General features: G+C 41.5%; 1 protein-coding gene across 1 annotated transcript; it reads left to right on the top strand.

Annotated features, from left to right (window-relative positions):
- Nucleotides 1–1,465: 1,465 nt before the first annotated feature.
- Nucleotides 1,466–12,425, top strand: ostf1 (osteoclast stimulating factor 1). Its single transcript, XM_076999181.1, has 10 exons — nucleotides 1,466–1,627; nucleotides 3,495–3,541; nucleotides 3,760–3,810; nucleotides 5,310–5,373; nucleotides 6,492–6,545; nucleotides 7,606–7,713; nucleotides 9,676–9,725; nucleotides 10,484–10,562; nucleotides 11,491–11,589; nucleotides 11,811–12,425. Exons 1-10 carry the CDS (start codon nucleotides 1,594–1,596, stop codon nucleotides 11,867–11,869), a joined length of 645 nt encoding a protein of 214 aa, XP_076855296.1. The 5' UTR covers nucleotides 1,466–1,593; the 3' UTR covers nucleotides 11,870–12,425.
- Nucleotides 12,426–15,158: the final 2,733 nt, after the last annotated feature.

Genomic DNA, 15,158 nt, shown 5'->3' with positions numbered 1-15,158 from the left:
ATTTTCTATTTCCATATGAGGGACATGTCATAGTGTAACACTTGGGCAACAAGTTGGTGCTGTTAATTCACAATTTTCAAATTTTCAAAACTGATTTTGTTTTGCATACTTACTGAAGACAAATCTACCATGAAATAACAATCTAAATCTGTTCTAAAAATAAGATCTAAATGTTTTCAGTGTCTCAGTGAGGTGGGTGTGTGGCCACATAACAATGCCAGTGTGTTCTTGAACTACACTGTGATGCACATACTGCCCTTACACACTGTGCTCTAACATCACAGGCAATATTTTGTATCTGTATTTATTAACAGTCTTTCCACTGCTGGTTTACGGTTAGGGTTAGGGTTAGGGTTAAGATTAGGATTAGGGTTAAGATTGGGGTTAGGATTGGGGTTAGTGTTAGTGTTAGGGTTATCTGTGTACAAGCCCTTTACTTACCCTACAAGAGAATATGGCAGGAGAGGGGAAAGGAGGGAAGTTACTAAAAAGTAATTTAAGAACCAATGGACTATGGGTCATTGGTTTAAGTGTAGAGCAATAAGGAGAGAGAGAGGGGGAGATAGAGAAAGAGAAAGAGGGGGAGAGAGAGGGGGATATAGAGAGAAGGGGAGAGAGGGAGGGAGATATAGAGAGAGGGGGAGAGAGAGGGGGATATAGAGAGAAGGGGAGAGAGGGAGGGAGATATAGAGAGAGGGGGAGAGAGAGGGGGATATAGAGAGAAGGGGAGAGAGGGAGGGAGATATAGAGAGAGGGGAAGAGAACTATGAGGGTTTTATGCTCAAGCATGATTCTGCATCTGTAGCTGTTTGAGCTCCAGGCTGTTTGACCTGTAGCTGCTGTGGTGGTTAACCTCCCCTAACAGAACCTGCATGGACATCAGTACGTGCCGATTAGGACAGAACTAAGAACTAATGGGCCTGCACACGCTCCTCACATAACCCAAAATAACAGCATCAACTAACCCTGCTTAGAATGTAATTGATGGCACATGGAAATATCATAAATAAATGATAAAAGAGTTAACTGATGATTAGAGGAACTGTAGGAACAGTATGTAAGTGTGACGATGTGAGGGGTTTGGGAACAGTGTGTGTAGGAGTAGTGTGTGTGTGTGTGTGTGTGTGTGTGTGTGTGTGTGTGTGTGTGTGTGTGTGTGTGTGTGTATGTGTGTGTGTGTGTGTGTTGAGTCAAAGTGTTTATTGGGCAATGTGTGTACTTGAGCCAGTATGCATATACTGGCAGTGTGTGTTGGAATTATCATTCGGTTGTAGCAACTGAATTTTAGACACGAGCTTTTTTTTACTAAATAAATTCAGCGAACAATTTTAACCAATTTTAATTTAACGCTGTAATTTTTTTAATTTACTTGTTTATTTCATGTAGCGGACGGTATACGAGCTCAAATGCGCTACCAGAACTGTCAACTGCGCTTGTATGGTTGAAGACCATGGTTGCGCATGCGCACTAGGCCTTTTCCGCGTTGGTGTTCCTCTTCCTCATTGCCGACTACGCCTAGTTCTCACTAACTTTTATTTTATCTCTCATATCTGTGCGACAGCGATTTTTATTTGAAATCGAGACCTTTTGGAAATGTCAAAACCACCCCCAAAACCAGCTAAGCCAGGTATGTTCTGCCTTAAACCAGAGTAGTGAGACCTTTAGTGCAGGGTAAGTAGATCAGACCTGTTGGCCCATTGGGTTTAGCGACATGTTGAAGCTGTAATCTGAATGTGTTAGACAGATCTGGAGTTATTAGGCCACCAATGTCTTAACGTGGACTGAAATGTGCAGAGGGTGTTGTGCTAACACTTCTGTAGCTAGCGAGCTATTCTAAAACGACGAGAGTCCTGCCGAACCAGCTAGTTCTGCTAACATTAGCCACTTATAGAGCCAAAATATTCATAATGTCAGTATTGGTATGTGAGTTATGCAATATTAGTCTGGGACACGATGTAATGTCCTTATCAAATAGGACTGGGTGGTATAGTCAGGAATACTGGGTGGTAACATGGTGTTCCTGTGATATTTTACAATATTTTGAGACTAGACGTTATCATAGTATGTGTTCTTGCATTAAATGAGCTGGTTCTGAATTGTGTGCATAATAAAGCCCAGCACGCGCCATCCCTGGCCTCGCGCGACTTCCCCAAATAAGAGGGAGCTGGAGGTGCACGTGGACGTGTCGCTGTGCCGCGTCACGCAGGCGCGCGCTGCCGTGTGCATGTGTTCATGATCAAGTCCCTTGTGTGCAGAGATGGTGGTGTGGAGAGTGTAGGACCTTTTTTCTATTTACCAAAAACCAGCAGTGCTACAAATTATGAAGAACTTTGTGTAATACGTTATGAAAGTCTGTTGCAAAACTTGAGAGCGTGAAGGACATGATTTGAGAATGAAAAACAAAATCTGTACTTGTATTTTTGATATGAGAACTTGTAAACTGTACTTTTGCACATGCAGTGGTCCTTCTTGACGCTCTACCTTCCTACCAGTTCTGATATAAACCCATCCAGCTTGGACTCATCAACGTGACTGCAAATCTGAACACTACAAAAATGGTCTCCAACAAGTGTGTGTTGGTACTAAACACTGCAGGAAGGCTGATCGCATTACAACTCAAGCTTTCATCAAGTGACTTTCATCAAGTGACCATCATATTTTAATATTGATGACTTGATGCCGTTTGCCATGTTTGCAGTATTAGGAAAACAGGGCGAATAAAAATGTACCGTCGTTTGGTGTGTCGTCATTGGCGTAATCAGGGATCATTTCTCTGTGTCAAGATTTTTTTAAGCACTTCTGATGAGTCAAGATTTTTGCCCACCCCCACTGCTCCCCCACTTCCTGTACAAGTGAACAAATCAGTTTTGCAACAAGTACCCTGAGATACGTGTTGCAAAACTTGATGTTTTGCTGAATTCGTGTACAAAAATACAAGTGCATCTTTTAGTTTACAAGTTCTCACATAAATACAACTGCAACTTTTAGTTTACAAGTTTTCAAATTATACAAGTGCAAATTGTAGTTTATAAGTACAGATTTTGTTTTACAAATCATGTTCTTCACACTCAAGTTTTGCAACAGATTTACCTTCATAATACATTGTTTAAAAAAATAAGTTCAACTTGGAGCAGTGGTTAGGGATGTTTGTGTGTGTACGTGTGTGCGCACACACTGTGGGATAACTGTGTAGTGTGTGTATGCAATTTGGGGTATTTGTATGTGTGTGCACTGAGGGGTATTTGTGTGTGTACGTGTGCATACTGAGGGGTTTTTGTGTGTGTGGGTGTGCTGAGGGGTATTTGTGTGTGTGCGCTAAGGGATGTGTGTGCACTGAGTGCTATTGTCATGACTAAAGCAGGACTCCAGTTTTCCAGTATCAGACAGGTTTGGGCATGTTTGGTGATCCTATCCTCTGCTAGACAGAGTAAAAAAGTTTGGGGATTATGACAAATGCAGTTTAATATGCTAATTGCTTGTCTATGCACCAACAGGTCAGGTGAAGGTATTCAGGGCTCTATTCACCTTTGACCCCAGGACGGTGAGTTATCATTAAATGCCTTCAGACTACACTCACGTTACCCCTGTGCACATGTGCACGCGCACACACTCACACATACCCTTCTCTGCCCCTGCACACAGACGCATCATCATACATAAACACACTGTCCCTGCACTCACATCCACTGTGCATACACATACACACACACAGCTCCTACACAAACATTGCTTCTAACCCTCAGTTTTCCCCTGTTTTAGCCAGATGAGCTGTACTTTGAAGAGGGGGATATTTTATACATCTCAGACACAGTGAGTTCCTCTCTCACTCTTTCTCTGTGTGCGTGAGCATGCATGTGTGTTTGTGAGATAAATGTATGTAGTTGTGAGTGATGTTTTTGTATGCACACATTCATGTGAGAATTCTGTGTGTGTGTGTGTGTGTTTGTGTGTGAGTGTGAGAAACATAGATGTTCAAATGTCACAAAATCTTGAGTTTAGACTGGAGTCTCAAATCAATACCAGGATAAGTTTGGGGACAGGAGATGGAAAATAACTATTTTATATATTAACATGGTAGCTCCTGTTGTCGGCCGTCCCCCATTATTGGCCACTTCCATGTATAGCGTATTTTCTGTGTCTCTTATCGCCAATACAATTGAGAATAAAAAATAATCTTTTTTATAAGTATAATATAAAAAATATTAACTTTAGCAAAAAAATCACAATCTATAAACTATTAAAATAACACTAACAATAGTGTAATTTTGCGTGCTCAAAACGGTATAGAATGCATCACTCATTTTTGTTACACGGTGGCTATTTGTCTCAGTGTAAAACAATCTTAATGGGGTGGCAGATATTGGGAGACGAACATCTTTTCTTGAGATACATGGTTAGGGTTTGGGTTTTTTGTAACCCATAAATGTCATTATGGAAAAAAGTTTTAACTCATTACGTTAAATGAGTCTTGAACATTAGTTTACACATGCATCACTCCTGTAAAGCAATAATTGTAGCAAATAACATTTTATTTGAGTAATTAGTTACAGTTAATGTAAAATGTCGATAGTTGTTTTGATTTGATTACAAGTGGCCATTACGCTAATTGGGGATGCTATACTAGCTGTAATGACTAAACAACTAAACAAACAAACTAAACAAACCTATCCAGGTGTGTTTTACATATTAACTGTAATAACTGCTATGCGTCTAACAAACTACACAATCCTGTCCGGGAGTGTTTTAGATGCTTATGAAATTTGATGTGGGGTTCCAGTGTCTTTAATTTTCCCACATTCTTTACACCTTGTCGTCCTTCGGTTTTGTCCAAGGATTAAAATTTCCTGCAGCCAAAGACTCCACGTACGGTACCCCAGTCAAAGCCATGGCAACCTCGTTTATTCACATTTAACGCTTCTATCTGATTTCCTGAATCAAATCACTGAAATAAAAGTAAGAAATAATGGCAAAACAAACACAAAGAAATGTCTTTTCTATAACTCACACACACCACCTGGATAAAGGACTGACTCTTTCTGTTCACGAGTTATTTTGGACGAGTCTAAGTCAGGTCGAGAGTCATTAGGTATGAGTTTCAAGTCTTTTTGTAAGCGACTTAAGCGCAACTTGGACTCGAGTGCCCATCTCTGTTGTGAAGTGTGTATGTGTGCAATGTGTGTAGTGTATGTGAGCATAACTGAAATGTGTGTGTGTGTGTGTGTGTGTATGCGTGAGGGAGTGCGACAGAGGTGTGGTCTGCTTGTGTGAGATCTGGGATGTGGTTCATGTTTTGTGCTCTGTGCATTTAGAGTGACAGTAACTGGTGGAAGGGCACATGCAGAGGAAGGACTGGTCTTATTCCCAGTAACTATGGTGAGTGAACTTACACCTGTGTACCCACATAGACACACACATACACACACACACACACACACACACACACACACACACACACACACACCCGTTTAGGCCATCGCCACAGTGAGTGTTTTGGTATAAACATGTTGAGTCTGACTGTACATCATAATCTCATAATTAAGAACATTTGTAACACTTTGTACTTTGTAATCTCATAACTAATATAGTAGTATAGTGGTAGTTGTAGTTATAGTAGTAGTATACTGGTTGTGGTAGTATAGTTATATTGTATTGTATATAGTATATTGCTAAATTTCCTTCGGGATCAATAAAGTATCTACCTACCTACCTACCTACCTACCTAGTGCTGGCTGTAATAGTTGTAGTATAATTACGGTTGTGGTGGTAGTAGCATAGAGTTAGGTAGTGTAATGGTGGTATAGTTGTAGTAGTACAGTGGTATTAGTAGTGTAGAAGTAGTAGTAGTAGTAGTAGCATAATGGTTGTTATGGTAGTATAGTAGTAGTAGTACATAGTTGGATAGTGTAGTGGTAGTATAGTGTTAGTGGTAGTAGTGGAGGTTGTAGTGGTAAAAATTGTAGTAGTATAGTGTTAGTTTTTAGAAGTAGTAGTGTTAGTAATTAGGGGTCGTAATGGTAGTAGTATATTGTTAGTGGTAGAAGTAGTAGTGTTAGTAATTAGGGGTAGTAATAGTGGTAGTATAGTGTTAGTGGTAGAAGTAGTGGTGTTAGTAATTAGGGGTGGTAATAGTGGTAGTATAGTGTTAGGGGTAGAAGTAGTAGTGTTAGTAATTAGGGGTGGTAATAGTAGTAGTATAGTGTTAGTGGTAGTAGTAGTAGTGTTAGTAATTAGGGGTGGTAATAGGGGTAGTATAGTGTTAGTGGTGGTGGTGGTGGTAGTAGTAGTATAGTAGTGTAGTAGTAGTAGTATTAGTAGTTAGGGGTGGTAATAGTGGTAGTACAGTAGTGTAGTAGTAGTAGTAGTAGTGTTAGTAATTAGGGGTGGTAATAGGAGTAGTACAGTATTCACCTCATTAAGATGAAGTCTTTATCAGGATCATGCTCCACCTGCTGTGTGTTGCTGTGTCCCTGATGAGATTTTCTATTCCACAGTGGCAGAACAAGCAGAGTCCATTGACAACCCAATGCATGAGGCAGCAAAGAGAGGTACGTCTTACCTCACATTTCATCAAAGGGATCAGAAGTATTCACATTCATTACTTAGGTAGAAGTATAGATCCTAGGGTTTAAAAATACTTCTGTAGAGTATTGACTCAATCTTTTTACTCACGTGAAAGTGTAAAAGTACAAAACTACTTAAAGTAAAAGTAATGGGGTAGGTGAAAAATGCCAATAAGGACAAAAACGTAGGCTGTGTCACAGGGCCTATAGGGCACTACCCCACCTCCCCCAAAAAACACTTTTCTAAAAGCCATAATGACTATAATGTTATTTTTAAATGTTATTGTTATACTAGTTTCAGCCACATTTATTCCCATTGAAATTGAATGTATTTTAGAACAATTCAAATTTACAAAAACCATATTGTCACGATGGTGTGGGAGGGGCAGAGAGGGAGTGGTGCACCACACAAAACATTTATTACCATGACGACAAATACACAGACAACAAGACAAAAAATTCAAAAACCTACAATGGAGCGCTTTTGAAATACAGTACGGTTTAGCTTCATACTAGGCTACTCATGTCTGCTATCTCATTGCTGGAGTGTGACTTGATATTTGCGGTGGATCACGCACAATGTAATAGGGTGTGGGAATAGTAGCCTATATGTTTATACTTCTGATCCCACCACAATCAAATCCACTCTGTATCTGTATGTCACGATCTAAGACTAATAATTCAACTTAATTCACCTCATTTCAACTAATCACCTCTGAAATTAATCACCTGAAACTAATAATCTCAATTACCTCTGAATCTGATCACCTCTGAAACTGATCACCTTTATAACTTCAGAAACGGATCACCTCTAAGACTAATCACCTCTGAAACTGATCACCTCATTCAACTAATCACCTCAATCACCCCAAGAATAATCACCTAGTGTGAATAATCAACTGCTTCAAGATATAAGCAGATCAGCCCGACTATGTCCTTCTGTTCAGCTCAGATTAGATATCTCTAAACGAGAACAAATCATAAAGAAATGTCTGTGGGCATATGTGTGTTTCCACGTGTTTGTTACATGTCTGTGCATGTGCAGGTAATCTGAGCTGGTTGAGGGAATGTGTGGACAATAAGGTGGGCATTAATGGCCTCGACAAGGCAGGAAATACGGCACTTTACTGGGCCTGCCATGGAGGGCACAGAGGTGAGAGCATGAATATGCACACAGGAACACACCCTAACTCATGGAACACCTGATGAATATGAATATATATACACTCACTGGCTACTTTATTAGGTACACCTTGCTAGTACAGGGTTGGACCCCCTTTTGCCTTCAGAACTGCCATAATCCTTCATGATATAGATTCAACAAGGTACTGGAAACTCCTTAGAGCAGTGGTTCTCAAACTTTTTACACAAAGTACCACCAACTGTCAAACGAAAAACCTCCACGTACCACCACCCCCCCCCCCCCAAAAAAAAAAAAAAAGAAAAAGCTGTTTGGCGAGTTTAAGTTGTTGACGGGGGGTTAGCGAACGTAAATTGTTACCGGGAGGATGTAAAATGGACACAAGATAAGTATTATATCGCGGTGGTTGGTGCCAGAGCGAACTAGTAACTCATTGAATCATAGATGTGGATCAGAGGTAAATAAACTAGATTTTTTTTGTCGGCGTGAGAAATCGGATGTGTGGCGTGTGAAGACGGTCAAATGCGTGTGTCTCACGCTCAATGCGTGAAAGTTGGCAACCCTGCTCATTACACACATATGTTATAATGTAGTTCTCCTGTAGTTCGTGTTGGTAGGGGTTTACAGCACAAAAAGTCTTCGTGCGACATGCCCTCATACTCATATCGCACGGAAACGAGCAAGTTGGCTAAATCTGCGACATCTATGGATTCATCTAACTGCAGTGAGAAGCATTTACTCATTTTAATTCTCTCGGTCAATGTTTGTCTGACGTTGTTCGCCATTTCATCAATTCTGCGAGTGACTGTGTCGTTTGAAAGATGCACCAGATCGAGCTGTTTAGCGACATTTTCTCCGCAAATAATACGAGTCATCCCTTTTAGTTTCTGAATTTCAGGACTTGTCATAATTCTGTTTTAATTTAAAAAATGTGTTGTGTGTAAAAAAAAAAAAAAAAAAAAAAAAAAACAAACTCAAAGCATCTTTTATTTTCCGAGCTCATCTGGCGTACCACCGCGGGGTGCTCTGCGTACCACCAGTGGTACGCGTACCACAGTTTGAGAACCACTGCCTTAGAGAGTCTGGTCCATATTGACATGATTCCTGCTGGAAGTAGCCATCAGAAATGGGAACACTGGTCATAAAGGGATGGATATGGTCAGCAACAATACTGAGGCAGGCTGTGGCATTGACATGATGCTAAATTGGTACTAATGGTCCCAAAGTGTGCCAGGAAAATATCCCCCACACCATTGCACCACCAGCCTGAACCGTTGATACAAGGCAGGATGGATCCATGCTCTCATGTTTTTAACTCCAAATTCTGACCCTAGCATCTGAATGTCGCAGCAGAAATAGACTCATCAGACCAGGCAATGTTATTCCAATCTTTTTTTATCCAATTTTCATGAGCCTGTGTGAATTGTAGCCTCAGTTTCCTGTTCTTAGCTGACAGGAGTGGCACCCGGTGTGGTCTTCTGCTGCTGTAGCCCATCCGCCTCAAGGTTCAACATGTTGTGCTTTCAGAGATGCTCTTTTGCATGCCTCGGTTATAACGACTGTTTATTTGAGTTACTGTTGCCGTTCTAGCAGCTTGAACCAGTCTGGACATTCTCCTCTGACCTCTGGCATCAACAAGGCATTTGCGCCCACAGAACTGGTGCTCACTGGATATTTTCTCTTTTTCGGACCATTCTCTGTAAACCCTAGAGATGGTTGTGCATGAAAATCCCAGTAGTTTCAGTATCAGTAGTTTCTGAAATACTCAGACCAGCCCGTCTGGCACCAACAACCATGCCACGTTCAAAGTCACTTAAATCACCTTTCTTCCCCATTCTGATGCTCATGATTGGCTGATTTGACATTTGCATTAATGAGCAGTTGGGCAGGTGTAGCTAATATAGTGATTATGATTACACCCACACGAGGAAAACCTGTGTGTTCTGTGATTGGCTGCACATGTGTGTGTTGTAGATGTGGTGGAGCTGTTACTGGTCCAGCCCAACTGTGAGGTCAATCAGCAGGTGAGTCCAGTGAGGTCGTGTCACAGAAGGATCCTGCACCAGTTTTAAATACACATGATTTATCGGGTTTGTATATTTGGTTTAGGCTGCCAATGATTTTTGTGAGATATTTTTTGTCTCATAGGTTTTGAAAAAACTGGGACTAATTTATATTTTATTATGGTCTGTAGCTCTGAAACACTAATATAGGTGTTCAGGTCTGTAGCTCTGAAACACTAATATAGGTGTTCAGGTCTGTAGCTCTGAAACACTAATGTAGGTGTTCAGGTCTGTAGCTCTGAAACACTACTGTAGGTGTTCAGGTCTGTAGCTCTGAAACACTAATGTAGGTGTTCTGGTTTGTAGCTCTGAAACACTAATGTAGGTGTTCAGGTTTGTAGCTCTGAAACACTAATGTAGGTGTTCAGGTCTGTAGCTCTGAAACACTGATGTAGATGTTCAAGTCTGTAGCTCTGAAACACTAATATAGGTGTTCAGGTCTGTAGCTCTGAAACACTAATATACGTGTTCAGGTCTGTAGCTCTGAAACACTAATGTAGGTGTTCAGGTCTGTAGCTCTGAAACACTGATGTAGATGTTCAGGTCTGTAGCTCTGAAACACTAATATAGGTGTTCAGGTCTGTAGCTCTGAAACACTAATGTAGGTGTTCAGGTCTGTAGCTCTGAAACACTGATGTAGATGTTCAGGTCTGTAGCTCTGAAACACTAATATAGGTGTTCAGGTCTGTAGCTCTGAAACACTGATGTTTTTCCTCCAGAACAAGCTGGGAGACACAGCCCTGCATGCTGCTGCGTGGAAGGGGTACTCAGACATAGTGGAGATGCTTCTCAACAAGAGTATGTACAGTAGTAGCATACCACTGATTATGTGTACAGTAGTAGCATACCACTGATTACATCATCATACAACAATGTAACACTGATAATAGTAGCGTACCACTAATTACATCATCATACAATAATGTAACACAGATTACATTATCATACAGTAATATATTGTTGAGTAGATTATAGTCCCACAGGTTAGATCACCCTTTAGAACTGGAATTTGACTCCCTGAAATGGTTCAGAAGACAAATCACAGTGATTAAACTCTACAGCAACAATACTGACTTTGTCTTTGTGCTGCTATTAGCAAACCAAGATATTTCGTAGCCACATTAACGTTAGCATCTAGAGAAACGTACAAGAGTCTGTACGTAATCAGGCACTCCAAGTCAGCAGAACAGTGGGTATCAACAACGTAGTGTGTGCAGCATACTTTCTTATGCTTTTCATAAATTCAAAGTTGCAGCTGACCTATCAGCTCTGAAAACATTGGCATTTCACCTCCACCATGTTGGAGACGCTGGTACTAAGCCATGTTTCTGTAGAAATCATGAAACAGCAGTTCATACGCCTTTTCTGTGTGAGGATCCAGATTTTTAATTCTTGTTTTACAGACACTGAGCATTGGCCTTAAAGATGCGGGCCAGTGTGGGTTAGTGTGGGTTAGTGCAGGCCAATGTGGGTTAGTACGGGCTGGTTTGGGTTAGTATGGTTACCCTGTCTTTGTTTACGGTAGGCACCAACGCTGTGCTTGTCCAGTTTGGTTGATTGGGTAAAATGCTGGGCCTTATGATATATGTGCACCCCCATCTTGGTTGTATATATCTCCAGGAATCATATCTCCAGAACTAGCACTGATGTTGTAGTTCTGGTTCTGTCTAAGTGTCTGCATCAGGACTTCCATAGCCTAACCAATGGTGTGCATGTGTGTGTGTAGATGCCAGGACAGACATTCTGAACAATGAGAAGAAAACAGCGCTGGAGATGGCTACTAATGCCCAGTGTGCGTCTCTACTGAAAAGAAAGCAGGGAAGTGGTAAGTCTCAAATGCTGAGTACCCCTAAACACTAACCCTAACCCCTAACTCTGCTGGAAAAGGAGGCAAGTAAATGCTGAACATCTAATGTCCACTTTGAGATCTCTGAGTACTAGTTGTAACTTTTGGCTCTAATTCTAATCCCACTTCAGAAATAGCTGTACACTGTAACGCAGAGACGTACATGATAACTGTTTGTGCATGTGTCTGTGTGATTCCAGTGATAACACGCACACACAGTAATGCTGAGGAGTATTTGGATGATGAAGACTCTGACTGAATGATGAAGAGGAGAGTTTAGAACATTCCAGAAAAAATACTATCCATGCACGTGATTGAGACTGTTTAACTGATTGAAAGTCATGGATGGTAACTGCCTGCTTTGTGTAAATGTCTTAAGCCTTATAAACGTAATTGCTGCAGGGGTTGTGTGAAGAGGCAGAGTTGCTTATGATGGAGTCCTAGCAGAGCACATGTCTCTGGTTAAATGCTGCAGCTTCAAAGTGTGGGCGACAGATTTTTCTGTGAAATCTCATTGGTGTCGCACAGATCATAAGACTTGCCTTAACGATACCAGCACTGATGGGGGAGTTTCTGAGACATCTTTCTACTCTGTCATTTTTACCCAGAACCAAACATTCATATAGTGAATGAATCTTCCATGAACTTAAATTGCATTGACTGGGGGCAAAATGTTAGGGTGGGCAGAACCAGCTGGTGCCCCCTCTGGTGGGTGGGTGTGTGTGGGTGATTATTTTGTACTTCTTGAAAGGCTTCTTTGTTACATGTTTGGTTAGGTTCAAAACAGACTATGCAAATAAAATTCAATGAAGTGACGATGTTTTCAGTGTTATTATTTTTTGCTCCATGCATCTGTAGGCACCATGCCAACACCACCAGCTTCAGCAGAATAAAAGGGTCCACGAAGTCCATAGAAGTCCACGCACACTGCAGCTTGGCTGAAATATGACAAAAAAAAAATGGAGGGTGAACCACCACATAGAAATTAAATGCCTGTAGTACCCAAAATGTCCATGGGGGGACGATAAATAAATACATTTGAATGGGAAACAGAACACTGTCTGGTATGATGTAACTATTATACCACTATTCAGTCAGTATATTAACTCAGTATTGGCTAGAAGCAAGACCACCTCAAGAACAGCTCTAAGATATACTCTTGCAGTCCCTTGTTTGAAGATCTTCACTTCCACTTTGCATACTTTGCTGTCCTTATTGAGCACAGTTTTCACAATTTGCCTCCTAACATGCAGGCGATTTCATCTTTTGAACTCACTCAGTCACGAAGTTCGAACGTCACTTTTCTTACAACAGTGCCGTCCTTTACAAGTGACTCAGCATGCAGAGTGAGAGTAGAACTTCGCAATATGAGTAAGAGTAGCAATGCCTCCCACAAGAGATTTCCATGTAGAAAAGCGTTTGAACAGGTCTGACCCTAGATATCTTTCTGCCACCTTTGTGGCATAAGTAATCGTCTGTGGTCAAACCTCATTATCCATTTCCGGTTCAATAAGCTCAAAGCATCTTGCACTAAACTCTTCTCCTGTGTCTGTGTGTCTTAGGAAAGATGGTCCAGACAGCCAATTGGTGTGCTGTAGCAGTGCTGCTGGAATAGGTCTGGTTCCATCTACTGGGTTTTGTTCCGTACTCACATAATGCCACTGATCTGGTTGAGTACACTTCCTGATGCATATAACTCTATTTGACACATATATGTAGAATCTACGAGATATGTTTCTGATGTAACCGAGTACCACTCTGCTGTCAGTAAAGAACTTAACTGCACGCAGGTCAACATCCATCTCTTTAGCAATCAACTCTCCCAATTCCACGGTTAAGACAGCAGTGCACAACTCTAAACGTAGGACCGTGTGAGCAGGGCGAGATGCCAACTTACATTTGCCAAAGTTAAAGCCAACATGACTTTGCCCACAATTGTCTACAACTCTAAGATAAGCTACAGTTGCTATGGCCATCATAGAGGCGTCTGAAAAAATGTGTATCTCTCTTTTCTGAGTGAGTGATGGTGACACCTGTACATATGGCCTGTGGATGCGGAGTTGCTCAAGATCAGTTCATGTCTTCCACTGTGTCTCTGTGTGTTGGAAGGGGAGCATCCCAATCACACTGCTCTGAAGAAAGTTCTCGGACTAATGCTTTCCCCTGCATGGTTACGGGATCAGCAAATCCGGGGGGATCGTACAGGCTATTGACAGTGGACAGAATGCTTCTGCGAGTGAATGACGGTTTTACCTTTCAAGTTTCACGTAATGCCAGTTTCTACATCCCAACTCACCACTAGACTTCACTGGAGAGGCAGAGGATCTACTCCTAATTCTAGGTCTTTTAAGTCTTTTGCTCTGTCTTCAGTAGGGAAAGGTTCCATGACTTGATGACAGTTAGATGCTATCTTATGTAATTTCAGATTACATTCTGCAAGCATTTCCCTCGTTTCTCTCAAGAGACTAACTGCTTACAGATGTCAGTTCATCATCAACATTAAAGTTTCTCACGACAAACTGCTTGACATCTACTCCAAGCTCTCGTTCACCTTGCTCACGTCTTACGTCTTAAGCCACAGATGGCTACTGCTGGAGACGGGCTGTTACCAAACGCATGCACTTTCATTCTGATTTCTGTTATTTCTGACAGTGTAATGACAGTGGTACCACCCAGTGGTTCTCATCATCTATGTACATCTCTTTATCAATGAGAAAGATCCTATCTTCAACTGACAGTGCAGGCATGTCATTGTCAGTGCTTCTTATGAACACAGTGTCTCCCAGTTTTTCAGGATGACGGCTTACTTGGGGCGGCTGTGAGGGACCACACAGTTTCTTTTACCTGAATGTTATTTCTGCAGGGAATGGATGAGCTGAGCTGAGAAAGGGTGAGCATCCAATCTGTAAGATGTTGGTTTTGAAGATACTGACATTGCTGGGTTTGTGGGCTCCTCCCAGACAAACTTCTCCAACAATGACCCAGCCCAAGTCTAACCGCTGCACATATGGAGCTAAGGTGCTAACTGCTGCACGTGATGGGGGCCCGTTGCACTGCTCATGTACTTTATGCCAACTTAGAATGTTCCTTCCTAGCAGGAGGAGAATAGGAGAACTGGGATCGATTTCTGGGATTTTGTCTGCTATGGAGCTAATGTGAGAGTAGTACTGTGCGACCTCTGGTGTCGGGATCTCAGATCTGTCATCTGGCAGCCTGTCACATTCAATTAGAGTTGGAAGCATTACCTGAGTTTTCCCATTGATTGATGCAATTGTTAAATTGCTTGCTCTGCATCCTGTAACCTCCACGGTGCCCGTGGAGAACTCAGGTTTTGCCAGCGACCAGTTACTCTGGTCATCCAAGACTGCATACATCCTCTCAGCTTTCTCAGGATGACTGGAAGGATATACATTTACTAGACAGATTTTGGAACAGGATCTAAGTCTGAGGGACTCACCACAAATCTCTTGTGAACTTTGCTGTGACTGGAGGTGGTGCAGTGTCTTCTATAATGAATCTATGAATATATCGTGAATCTATATAATGAA

The sequence above is a fragment of the Brachyhypopomus gauderio genome, chromosome 3, assembly GCF_052324685.1.
Source record: "Brachyhypopomus gauderio isolate BG-103 chromosome 3, BGAUD_0.2, whole genome shotgun sequence".
Classification (NCBI taxonomy): domain Eukaryota; kingdom Metazoa; phylum Chordata; class Actinopteri; order Gymnotiformes; family Hypopomidae; genus Brachyhypopomus; species Brachyhypopomus gauderio.
Note: the sequence above shows the minus strand (reverse complement) of the source record. Positions and strands in the feature narration are given on the sequence as shown.